Raw genomic sequence first — 14,042 nt, forward strand, 5'->3', positions numbered from 1 at the left:
GCAAAATATCTATTATATTTATGGTATACATTTATTACATTTATATTATACATTTATTATACTGAGAATATGCATTTTGCAAAGTGCAGCTAGTAGGAAGGGCAAGTGCTTCCAATTCCCTGTGGATACAACTTCTGGAGTGTCAGCTTATGACTTAGTATTCACAAATTGGTTTTTGTACTTACACATACTACGCTTTACTCTAAATTTAAATAAATATATATAGAGTAATATCTCAGTTAACAAATCCTCTCGGAACATAGCTCCCTTATAACATTCTATTCTGCACAAGTTTGTAGCAGCAATTTTGGATGTAAAAAAAAATCATGTGTTATGCAGAGCAACATTCAAAATCACTGATGCCATGCATGCTGCAGGTATGAAAATACACACATTGTTATAGCAATTTAAGGCCATCTAACTGAAATACACTTCGGTCAACTGTTGAGGCTAATAATAGTCAACAACAATCAATCAAAAACTTCTCGAAAAATTAAAATATTATGAAAGTAATCTGCAACATCAAAGAGGCCCAGTATGAAGTGACAGATATCTTAATGGTGTTTGGACAAGTGTAGCCCAATGTTAAAGCACATGAAGCAGAATGTGAAATAAAAACAAGTCAAAAACGAAATAGATAAACTCTGCAGATAGGCTAAAGAAAACTGGCTAAGCAAAAAAGCAGAAAAACGCAATGAGGTATATAAACACCATAACTCAAAAACATTACATAACACAATTAAAGAAATTACAAAAAACTTTTCACCACTACCTCTAACAATTATCAACCATCAGAGCAAAGAAACAGGAAATCCAAATCCGATAAAAGCAATATGGATGGAACACTACTACCAAGAAACCTTTAAGAATGAAAGCAATAACTACCTAATAACAAGGCCCCACACCAACTCGAGACATGATGCCTTAATGATCCTTCCATCGGAAGTGGAGAATGCTCTAAAGCAGTGTTTCTCAACCTGTGGTCTGCAGGCAGACTTAAATTAAGTAAATAAATATATTTTTTAATTATCCAAACAAAACAAATCAAAATTGAATAAGTAAGTAACAATTATTGAAATAAAATTGATACTTAAAAAAAAAAAAACAAATAGCAGCAGAATGAGAGTAATAAAAGAGGGGTGAAGTGAATACAATATGGTTTTATTGCTTCCGCCTTCCCTTGCTGCTTTGTCAGGTTTGAAGTAAATATGTGTTATCCACATTTCAACCAATTGCTTGTTGTTTACTAATTTTTATTATTGAAGGTTTCCTTCAACCAAGGCTCAGTATATCTTCAGAAGTGCTAAATGATACTTGGACAAAGTGTATTGTAAGTTAACCCTAGTATTTATATTTTTTTTCGGAAACGTTTTTTAATAATGGAAAAGTGGCTTAGAACTAGCACTTTGAAAAGAAAAGCAAATGAAGCAGATGATGCTAACCCTAATTGTGATACATGTGTTGTAACAGTGAGTAAATCTGATACTATTAAAGTAGAAGAAACAAGCAGTTCAAAGAAAAAATACAGTAGGAAATATAACACTTCATATTTAGAATTCAGGTTTACTTGTTGTGGTGTGGAGATGAAAATGAACAGAAACCTCAATGTGTTTTGTGTTGTCAAACGCGTGCATGAAACCTGCGAAACACTGACGACATTTAGCAACTAAACATTGCAATATGAAAATAAGCAAACTGAAATTTTTCAGCGACACTTAGGGACATTAAATCATGGGAAAGATATAGTTTTGGCCATGGGTTCCATTAATAGCAAGGCACTGGAAGCATCCTATCTCTTAAGTTTGCACATAGCGAAAACAGGGAAACCTCATTCTATCGGGGAAAATTTACTACTTCCAGCTATAAATGATGTGGTAAAAACTACAGGTATGTTTAGCAACAAGTTACTAAAAGTTACTGTTGATTTGATTCCTCTCTCAAATAACACTGTCGGTCGCAGAATTAATAATATGGCAGGTGGCGTAGAATCTCAGTTAATCGAAAGAGTTAAGAAGAGCCATTATTGTGTGTTACAAATAGACAAGATTACTGATGTGTTACAAATGATGCGTAGTTAATATGCTACGTAAGATATGCGCATGATAACAACATTCATGACGATATTCTGTTTTGTAGAACTTTGTCATCCCAAACAACTGGAGAAGAAATATTTTACACTCTCAATAATTACATAATACATGAAGAGATCCAGTGTGAAAAATGTATGCGCTTCTGTTCGGATGGAGCTCGCATCTTTACAGGTAGGCATAGTGGGGTTGTTTCTAAGATCAATGATATGAATCGGCTACATTGTTTCATACATACGGAGGCATGAGCCTCCAAAGGAATGCCACCAGGATTTAAAACTGTGATATACAACACTGTAAAACTAGTTAATTTTATTAAGGCTCGACCATTAAATAACAGGTTATTTTCAGTACTCTGCGATGAAATGGCCAGTGAATATATACAACTTTTGCTTCATTCTGAAATTCGCTGGCTTTCCATGGGCAAAGTACTAACAAGGTTATTTCAAGGCATGAAGTTTTATTATTTGTGAATGAATGTAATTCTGATTTAGCATCATTCCTTGTTGACGAAGCATGGTTATCAATACTATCCTATCCTTCAGACATTTTTTCGAAATTAAATGATCTAAATCTCTCTCTTCAGGGAAATTCTTCAACTGTTCTTAATGCCTACGACAAAATAAAGGTATTCGAGAAAAAAACTGATGTTATGGATTAGTTATGTAAAAGATAGACAATTTGCACCTTTTCCAACATTGGAATCCTTTTTAGTGGAAAATGATATTTCTGAGTTTCTGGAAAGGGTTTGTGACCAACTCAAAACTCTGAAACAGAATTTCAAACATATTTTCCAAATAACTTTCAAAAGAAATTTCTGTGGGTTTGCGATCTATTTCAGGCTTACAGTCACGAGAATGACCTTTCGTTATTGAAAAAAGAACAGTTAATTGAGCTTTCAAGTGACAGTGGGCTTAAAATGCAATTCCGTGTTCTTTGGCTCTATTCTGGATCTCACTTTCAGTCAGAAGTGAATTTCCTGATTTATCTGAAGAAGCACTGAAAATCGTCATACAGTTTTCTACAACCTATATTTGTGAGAAAGGATTTTCATCGCTCCTTCAAATAAAAACAAAATACAGAAATCTTCTTAGTGTGTGTGCCGATCTTCGACTGAAGTTGACCAATATTGAGCCACATATCCAGCAACTCTCCAAGGGTGGAGAAGCTCAATCATCTCATTAAAATTAAGTAGTAACATAATTATATCATATTATTTATTTGTTTAATAAAATTAAAACTTTGTTCAATGATTATACACTTTTAATCGTTTACTTCCGATTTAATTAATTATGCTTCCATATGTATTCAAAAGATGCTTTTACATTTATTATGTTATAAATGTCACAGTATTTCCCAAATGTTGGTAATAATCTCCACATAGGTTTTTTAAAATATTACATAACTTAGTGGCCCATAGAATTGTTTTATGTATTTTACTGGTCCTTGGGCTTAGAAAGGTTGAGAAACGCTGCTCTAAAGCAAATGAAATCTGACAAAGCACCATGGATAGACCAAATTCCATCAGAACTCTGGAAAGAAGGAAAGCAAACAACTTTAAAATTCCTTACCACACTTTTCAACAAAATCATTAAATCAGGAGAAATACCACAAGATTGGAGAAAAGGAATTATCATATCAATTTACAAGAAAGGTGATAGGTAAAATTGTAAAAATTATAGACCAATCACATTACTCAGCATGCCTACAAAATATTTACAGAACAGAATAAAGAGCACATAAGAGATTATTCTTAGTGAAGAATAGGCAGCCTTCAGAAAGAATTGCTCCACACTCCACAAACAGTAATAAAAATATTTATTACTGTTTTATAGATTTTAAACAGGCATTCGACTCAATAACAAAACACAACTTTATTACAAATATTAAAACAGAAACAAATCGATGAAGATATCCTAGACTTCTTAGAAAAATATTATAGTCTCACTGAAGCAATAATTAAATTTAACAGTATAACAACAGATAAAATAAATGTCAGTAAAGGAGTAGCCCAAGGATGTCCCATCTCCCCATACCTTTTTAACATCTATCTAGAGGATATGTTAACCAAGACTTGGAAGGAGAAAAAGGGGTCAACCTAAATGGTTATAACATAAAAATATGCAGATGACATTGTAATGATAGTGGACACAAAAGAAAAAATAGTGACCTAATAACTGTTAAATTGTGAATGAAACTATGTTGTGTAATTTATTTTTTTTCATTCACATTTAACATTGCTTATTATATATTAATCATGATTTGTATAAAAATTATTTATTATTCCTTAATTAAGGATTACTATTTAAATATTTATTCTACACTTAACCTAGTATTAAGTTATTAAATAATAATATGTGTAGAAATTTATGATAACTAAAATATATATGTAAAGTAACGAAAAGTGTATTATAAATAATTGTATGCGTAATGAAAGAGCTGATTAAGTAGCTCAAATATTCTGTTTATTCTTATTTGTGAAAATTTATGTTATGTAATCACTTATGTAAGAGTAGAGCGTTGTATTACATTAGCGAAATGTTTACGCTCCTGCGTTGTCATGGAGACGCATGAAATAAACAAGCACGAGTCGAAGAGTGCATGACCTTGGAACCAGAAAGGAGAAAGGGGGCAATAAGAATTTTATAGAAAGAAAAGGGAAGTTTTTGCGGAGCGGGAAGGAAGGTAGGATACAAGCAAAAGAAGTGGAAGAAAATTATAAGTTCTCTAGGGCAGAAATTCATGAGAATAGTGTTTAGAAGTGAGCCAAAACATAGTGAATCATATACTTAGCTGCAAGTGAAGTCAGCTGTGTTGTAAAGGAAAATTAATGCCGTATCCGGATAAATAAAGAACTGGACATTCAATGAAAAAATTCTGATTAGTTCCAGTTAATCTAGGATTACGTCTTAATTCTATGTTGCCCTGAGAAGAATTATATTGAAATTAACTAGTTTGAGGAGAATTCAGTGCCTTATTGATGTGCTTTTTTTTTAGAGTAGTGAAGCGCGATTAACAGTAGTTCAGTTAAATCGTTGGAGAATCTTTATTAATGTGTTCCGCTAACGTAAATAAATTAATTCATAAGTGTGCTCACAATTAATAGATGTATTGAAGAGTGTATCTGGTAAGAGTAGTCATACTTGTTTGTTTATTCTAACATTAACTATAACGTATCTTCGAAGTTCAAGGTCCAAAATAAAATTGCTTGGAATATTGTCTACCTTGATTAGTGCTTGCTGTGAATTTAAACATTAAGTACAGCTGATAGATATGTGGAGACTGATTAAATAAAAAGTTTTGTTTTATTAACTTGAGTTAAGAAGGCTTGTGATTTTGAAGCTGTAAATTGTATGTGAAAGTTTAGAACATTGAATTGCCATGAGTGACTTAGCAGGATGTATTAAGTTGATTGTATTGTTTCATTTTAAAGGAGAATTCTTGTATTTGTTATATATATCATATATTAAATGTTTTATTTTGTTAATCTAAATATTGTGTTTGCCTGAATTCCTTTTTATTGCACCGTTCATAAATATTCGAATCTTGCAGGAACCCCAAGTGGAATAGTAAATAATTCGGCCTAATGAGAAGACTGCTAACTTAATTAAGAATTGATCCTACTATTTTGTATAGACTAATCTAAGAATAGGGTGGCGCAGTATAATTATAAATTTCTCTATTTTTTGGATCGGTGATCGATTTCCAATTAGTTGTTATATTGATAAGAGTGACTTGAACCAAGATGGCGGATTTAGAACATAATATGAAAATAGAACGTCACGACATAACCAAACTAAACAATACAGCTAAAGAATACAGCATGACCATAAATACAGACAAAACAAAAATCTTGGTAAATGAAAAAAACAGACTTCTCCTTGAATGGATCAACAATTGAACAGGCAAAACAATTCACTATTTAGGAACAGTAATAACAGAACACTTAGATACCATGACCTATTAAACATAGAATATCGACTGCATAGCCATCATTTAATAAGCTAGGTAAAATCTGGAAAAGTAATAAAATCTTCAAACGTCTAAAAATAAAATTATATAATGCGATTATAATACCCACTGTGCTATATGCTTCAGAAACTAGGTCACTCAAGAAGACAGAGATACGAAAACTGAAGGCTTTTGAAATGAGATGTCTCAGAAAAATAAATAAAACAAAATTGACAGAAAAGAAAACAAATGAAACTGTAAGACAAGACCTAAAAAATACAGACTCATTAATAGAAAAGATAAAAATTAGACAACTTCAATGGTACGGACATGTCAAGAGAATGCCATCAACACATCAAAAAGGCTACCCAACCTTGCTATGTATGCAAGATTAAAAGAAAAAAGAAATAAAGAAAGACCAAGCACTAAATGGATAACATCAATAAAGGTCAACTCTGGATTACAAACATATAGACAGCTCAACAGCTATGCAAGAAAGAGACTCCTGGAGGTTGTTGTGGGAACATGGAAGACTCAACCTGTCCCTGACAGAAAAGGACAATAAGTAAGTAAAAAAATGAATTAATGTCCTATTTTGGCACTGTCTAATGCTGGATAAAAAGAATTTTAATAGAGATGGTCTTAAAATGACTGTCTTCCTGTCTGTCAATAGCAGACAAGTCATAAGCACAGGGTACTGTACTTTATCCACCCCCTAGATGTGAAAGAAGATAGAAGTAGACATACGAAGGTGAACTGATGAAGACTGCTAGCTTAATGTGGCATGCAGATTATATTAATTTAGCATTTTGGCTATCTTTTCAAATATATCCTGGATATAGGGGGATAGGAAAAGTTTTATTTGGTCCTGTATACCTGGGAAGGGAGGGAGGGAATAAGGGGTTTTAATTGTTAGTACAGCCAATTTACTACATTAAAATTGATTTGATGTAATGATCTGAGCAATAGCAGCCATAAAACAGTATGACAGATTGTGCTTTTGCCCTAAGGATAGCATTGTGAGCTGAAAACCCAGTGACTGCTAAGTGTTTTCTTGCAGTGGTCCTTTGCAAAAGTACAGCTCAGTGAAAGTTCTTCCCCCACCCACACCCATAAAATAAAACTGAACATTAAAAGATTCTGAAGTGCTAGCTTGATCACCTTTTCCATTACAATAATCCACACTAAAATTAATTGACAGACTTATTTAAACCATGGTAAGATACTAAAGTAACACATAACCTGGCATTACTTCAAGGGCCCTAATGTTAGCAGCATGCTCAGATAACTGTCGAGTCTGAAGTCTGGTCACATTGTCAGTTTGAACACCAGCTTTTTCACACTGTGCATGCAATTCTTCCATTTCTCCAAGAAGTCCCTTAACCTTCAGATGCAACTGGGAATTTTCTCGTTGCACTGCACGTAACTTAAAGCTTTCTTTCTCTCCTTCGGAACTTCTCTGTTCTTGAAGAATGTCTATTTTCTTTTGTAGCTGTGCTGTCTATAAACAAAAAATAAAATAAATAAATTGATAAGAATATGATATCAAAAACAAAATACATAGATCCAATTCCTCAAACTACATCGATAAGTGATCTAGATTAATTATTTAAATTCTTAGATACACTCATAGGAAGTCAAATTAATTAATTGATATGGAATAAGAGAGAAATTAAACAGTATAAAAGACAGCATTCAAACTAACTTTACCTTATGAATTTGAGAGCTGGGTTAGAAATAAAACACTTAATCAAAGACTGGAGAACACAGATGACATCAATGGAAGAATCACATTAAAAATGAGGATATTAGGAAGGAGCCTGAAATTGCTAGCATTCACAAATGTTTGAGTGGAGGTAATCTCTGGTGGATGGTCACTTAAATAGAATGGGATAGAAAGGTTGGCAGGAAAAAGAGATCCAGAGGAAGACTAAGATCTATTTGAATTGATACAGTAAGAGATATGTTAGAATATTAAATGAGCCATTTTTATTGAAAGTGGTATAAGTCCATTTTTGGAAAAAAATGAATTAATAATAGTTTTAGTAAGACATAGATGTCCTCTTTTTATATTTTTAATAACACAGTCAATGGTGTACAATATCCTCATAAATTAATCAAAATTCATTAATGTTTGCCAATATGTTTTAGTTGATTCAAATGCAAACCCTTAAATATCTCAATGTATGAATAAATGGACTTATACCACTTTCATAAACAACAGCTCAAACATAAGATCTGACAATACTAGAGTCCTGACAGATAACAGATTAATTTGGAGGAAAACTGTCAACAGGAAGTTAGAAATGATGTTAACTTTTCATGCAGCACTATCATAATATCCTGTACATCATCCTTAGGGTACATATCAGCAATCTGATGATTGATTCGGTCATATGTTGTACTTCTATTTTGTCACCTGATTTCCAGTAAAAAGTACTCATAAAATGACAACAAAAACGTCATTTCCACCTTTACTAAAACCTTGGTGAATTTGTCTAAAGGAAATTAAAAGGGGCATATCCTGCCCTGCTCTCTCTCTCTCTCTCTCTCATATAAGGATACGACAGCAAATATCTTGTGGCAGATAATGCAGCAAATCAAATCTTTGGATTTGAAAACTGTAATCAAAACTTAGTAGAGAAAGTGCTCTGTAATTCTAACATTTAGTTTACTCCACTTTTTTACAGATCGGAACCATGAGCTCTACTACAATCATCTGGAATCAGATCTTCTGACAAGGCCCTATGAATTATGCAGTGTAGCCACTGCATAAAAGTAGTCTTTCCTCTTCTATAATCATTAATAAAAAATTTTACTTAAATTTAGATAAAATAAAAAGCTTTTAATCTGGTAGACTTGGCTTCCTAGAAATCTGTTAAATGTTATGATAAGGTAGTTAATTCTATATGCATTGTCTGCCATGTCCCATCTGTAAACTGCATGTGTTCTTCTAGCTAATTTGAATGTTTTCTTTCTTCTTTTTTTATTTAAAAAAGATAAGCCATATAAACTCAAGGAGCTATACAAGCTTGTCCAGAAGAGGACTTTGCATCCACAACCTGTTGATTTGAGAGTGAATATACTATCCACTCGGCCAAGCAGGCCAGCCATTTTGTAGGATGAAAATCTGATTTCTGGGAGAAAAAAACTCCACTGCCTCCATATGAGACCAACTAACTCATCTTCAGCTAAAGGTCATTAAAGATTCTTTATGTTGTAGATGTATTTTAACCCAAGTCTTTCTAATTGAAGGGCATTGCTGATACCACCTGAGCTATGGACGTACTTTTTTCCTTATGTTATGTTCAATGACTTTTCATAGACAATTAACTTGATCATCATCATCAAATTCCTGCCATGTACCCTCAAGGGGTGTTACAGGATATGACAGTGCTTACATGAAAAATTTACATCATTACTAACTTCCTATCTATAATTTTCCACCAAATCATTCCATTACTTTTCAAGACTCCAACATCACCAGATCTTATATTTCTATCGTCTAAGGCACTTTGTACAGTATCAATCCACCTATATCTTGGTCTTCCTGTGGGTCCTTTTCCTGCCAAATTGGCAGAGAAAACTTGCTGTGCTCTTTCCTTGCCCATTCTGTTTAAGTGACCATACCACCTGAGATTAGCTCTGCTAACGCATTTCTGGATGCTGACAATGTCAAGTTCTTTCCTAATATTCTCGTTTTTAATATGATATCGCCATTGATGCCATCTGTTCACGCCTATAATCTTTCTCAGGATCTCATATCTGCGGTCTCTAGTCTTTGATCAAGTGTTTTGCCTCTGACCCAGCTCTCAGATCCATAAGTTAAAACTGGTTTGAACACTGTCTTGTATACAGCTAATTTAGTGTTCCGACTAATTTCTCTCTTATTTCATATGAATTTATTCAATTGACTTAGTACCATACTAGCTTTGTTGATTCTTTTGTCTATTTCCATATTTAATTTACCATCTTCACAAAAAATTGAGCCTAAGTAGCTGAAATGTTTCCCTTATTCCACAGGTTCTCCATTCACAACACAGTTGACATTTTCAAATGATTCTACCTATTTTCATTGTCTTTGTCTTTTTATTGCTGACCTTCATACCATATCTATTACAACAGTTATTCAATTTAGTCATAGAATCTTGCAGCATGTAGCAAATTTATTTAGAAGTATAACATGTTCTGCATAAAGCAAAGAGTTCACATTAACATCTCCAATTTTGATCTCATGTTTAATACCACTTTCCTTCATAATTTGATCCATATAGATAATGAATAACAGAGGGGATAATGTACATCCTTGTCTCACACCAGATTTTACATTAAACCATCTTCCTGTACTTCCTTCAATTCTAACTGCTGACTTACAACTCAAATAAAGACTCAGTATTGCTTGATATAATGCCCCATTGACACCATATAACTGCAGCGTATTGAATAGCTTCTCTCTTGGCACCTTGTCATATGCCTTTTCCAAATCAACAAAACTTAAATACAGATCTTTGTTATATTCTCATGCTTTCTCAACTATCTGTTGTAAAGTGATCTGATTCTGACAGCCTCTATTTGGCATGAATTCAGCTTGTTCTTCACCGAGCTTTTCTTCCACAATTCTCCTCAACCATTTTTCAAGTATACTTGCATGGATCTTGCCAGGAACACTCAGTAGAGAAATACCTCTGTAATTGTCACATTCAGTTTTATTTCCCTTTTTATATATGGGTACTATGAAAGCTCTACTCCAATCATCGGCAATTCGTCCCTCTGTCCAGGCTTTCTGAACAATGCGGTGCAGCCACTGTAAGACTTTTATACCACCATACTACAGCATTTCTATTCAAATATCATCTACTCCGGCTGCCTTTCCACATTTCAAGCCTTTGATGGCTTTTTCTACTTCAAGTATGGATATGTATTCCTGACCGTATGCCTGTTAAGTGTTTTTTACCAGTGTGCTATCACTGATTGTTTCATTTAGTGATTTTTCGAAGTAATTACTCCATACTTCAAGGATATCTTTTTCTCCTGTTTTCATGTCACCTTTATCATCTCTGACTCCATTTACAGCACTCTTTCCTCCATTTCTAAGCTTCTTCAACAACCTCCAGAATATTTTGCCACCTTCTTGATATTTATTTTCTATGTTCTTGCCAAAGTCCTCCCATGACTTTTGTTTAGCTAGTTTTACACAGTGTTTCGCTTTCTTACACTTGTCTCTGTATTCTCTAAGGGAAAAAGCTGACTTGTTTGCCAGGAATGTTTGATGTGCTTTCTTCTTTTCCTTCACTGCCTCTTTAACTTCCTATGTCCACCATGGAGTTCTAATTTTTCTATCCTTGCAGACAACTTCACTACATGCTCTCTAGCTGAATCAATCAGGGTTTTCTTCAAGGCTTGCCACTGAATCTCCAAGGTTTGATTCCTGTTCTCAAACTCTTTCATTTTCCCTTCGATAATCTTTGTGTATTTTAGTCTACATTTCACATCTGAGAGCTGCTCAACTTTTATTTGCTTTAAAACCTTCTTACATATCATTCTTTTCAATATGAAATTCAATTTTATCCTGCTCAAGACTAAAAATAGTGATCACTTCCAATTTCAAATCCTCTGTACACTCTGGTGTCCTGCACCAGAGTGTACAGAGGATTTGTACAGAGGACTTTCTTATTCCTTGCTTCTTCTCTCCATGTGAATTTGTGCACATTTTTATGTTGGAACATTGTGTTAGTAATAACCTGTCCATGTCCTGAGCAGAAATCCAACAGATATTTGCCATTATTATTAGTTTTGCTCTTTTCTACAAAATTTCCCAAAATATTTTTGTATGTCTGACAATCATTTCCTACTCTGCTATTTAGATCCCAACAAGGACCAACTTTTCCTTTTTCACTGTGTCAGTTGCTTTTTCTAAAGCGTCAAAAAATTCCTCCCCTTCTATCTTAGTAGAACCTTCTGTGGGACCATAGGCACAAATAAGTCTCATTGTCCAGTTCCCCATTCTCATATTTGCCCAAATCACTCTACTTGATACTGCCTGCCATTCAAGAAGATGAGCCTAGTATTTTGTGTTGAATACTATGGCTACTCCTTCTTTTCCTTGATTGTCATTGCCTGAATATAACATTTTGTATTTATATTGCTCAGAAAGATCTCACCAGTTTTTGTCTTTTTTATTTCAGTCAACCCTATTATGTCGATCTGGTACTTATCTAATTCCTCTGCTAGCTCCATTTCTTTGCCATTCAGGCATCTTATGTTGAAAGTACCGATCTTTAACTCTGGTGATGTTGAGTTGGGGTGTGTTTTCAGATTTGTTCCAGTTGCTGACTTTTCGCTGTTCGCCCTGGTTCCCTGGTGAAAACAACGGGAGGCCTTGTTTAACCAGGCGACGCCATAGCCAGCATGAAATTTTCTCATGTTGTACCATCATTTTGTAAATGACAGGACAGTTAATATTCCCCTTGACATGGTTTCTATATTTGTTGATTGTGTGTTTATGCTTTAGAGGTTCTTCATGTTCTAAATTCAAGTCTTTCTAGCCAAAATATACAACATTACTGATGCTACGATGGAGGATATATCTCGTCTTTCCCTTATTTGTTAAACTCAATGGTCTGTCATATATGATTGAACTAATTCTGTTATTCTCATCTTTACAGTCTGCAATATCTTGTATGTGATTAGCAGCTGCTTGCATTTTGATAGTGGGTTTAGCGAGGAAAGTGGAGGAATAACAGAAATCCAACAGAACAAACATCCATGAAACATATATACAGAAAAGGCATAAGGCAGAAACAGATCATCCAGGAGAGAATGAGTGAGAGAGATATGAGGTTTCATCAGTTAGCTGAACTGTCCTCTTCTGCATAACATCAAGAATTTTGAGAATAGTTTTGGATGAGCATCTTTACAAATGTACAGGGAAAAGTTATAACATCTTAAAGTTATAAGGTACACAGTCTGAAAAAGTTGAGGATGCTATGGATGTGTGTTTTTATCCAGAAAAGATTACAGATGTCAGCCATGATATTTTCCTATAAAAAGGAGTTTCTGGTACAATTATTACTATTATTATTACGGGCAACTCCAGGGAGTCATTGGACTCATCGAGGGAGGCCCCAAATCATATTCATCACAACTATTTGACATTCATACAGTATCTATCATACCTCGCCTTAAACTCATTCACTGTCACAGCATCCACCACAGACTCAGGGAGCGCATTCCACTCATTCACTACTCTAAAAGTAAAGAACCCAGCTCTAACACCTTTACTAACCACACTTTTGCCCAGTTTCCATGGATGTCCCCTAGTCCTCCCACAACCAGCCCTGTTCTCAAAAATATCTTCTGAATTAATTTTATAGAAACCCTTCAGTAATTTGAATGTCTCAATCATATCTGCCCTCCTCCACCTATCAACCAATTTTTGCAACCCACAAATCCTCAACCTGTTCTCATACGGTTCATTCCACAGACCTGCTATCATCTTGGTCACTCGCCTCTGGATCCTCTCCACCTCCTCCCCATCAAGAAGAAACCTAGGTGACCAAATCTGAGCACAGTAGTCTAGATGGGGTCTTATCAAGGCTCGATACAGAGGAACAATAACCTGCTTGTCTCTGCTTGTCATCGTATTCTTCAGCAACCAAGTGATTTGATGAGCTGTTTTGGTCACTTTTGCAATGTGTCCCCTAAATTTCAATTCCTTATCTACCAACACTCCTAAATCTCGTGCCTCATCAATTTCCTGGAGCACGGTTCCACCAATGCAGTAAACTGCCGCCAATCTTTTCACCCCAAAATGCATAACCTTACATTTTGCCACATTAAACTGACATCCATTCTCCTTAGCCCAGACCTCCAATCTATCCAAATCATCCTGCAAAATTTTGACGTCATCTGCATTCACTATTGCCCTACCCAACTTCGCATCATCCGCAAACAAATGAATTGTTCCTCTCAGATCATTTCCTATATCATTTATGAACAAATTAA

The 14,042-nt window shown here is 34.4% G+C and overlaps 1 protein-coding gene across 6 annotated transcripts in view; it reads right to left on the minus strand.

Moving 5' to 3' along the window:
* The window catches only part of LOC150108406 (centrosomal protein of 83 kDa-like), a 300,734-nt gene that overhangs the window by 216,011 nt on the left and 70,681 nt on the right, over positions 1–14,042 (minus strand). For all 6 annotated transcript variants that reach the window (XR_016548132.1, XM_090390751.1, XM_090390750.1 and 3 more), the window contains one exon: positions 7,291–7,539. Coding sequence is in view for 5 of the 6 variants with exons in the window: in XM_090390751.1 (XP_090246877.1) it covers positions 7,291–7,539 (249 nt within the window). In the remaining variant the exon portion in view is untranslated. The remainder of the gene's footprint in view (positions 1–7,290; positions 7,540–14,042) is intronic.

The sequence above is a fragment of the Typopeltis vanoorti genome, chromosome 3 (assembly GCF_054136105.1).
Source record: "Typopeltis vanoorti isolate ZY-2024b chromosome 3, IOZ_Tvanoo_1.0, whole genome shotgun sequence".
Lineage (NCBI taxonomy): Eukaryota > Metazoa > Arthropoda > Arachnida > Uropygi > Thelyphonidae > Typopeltis > Typopeltis vanoorti.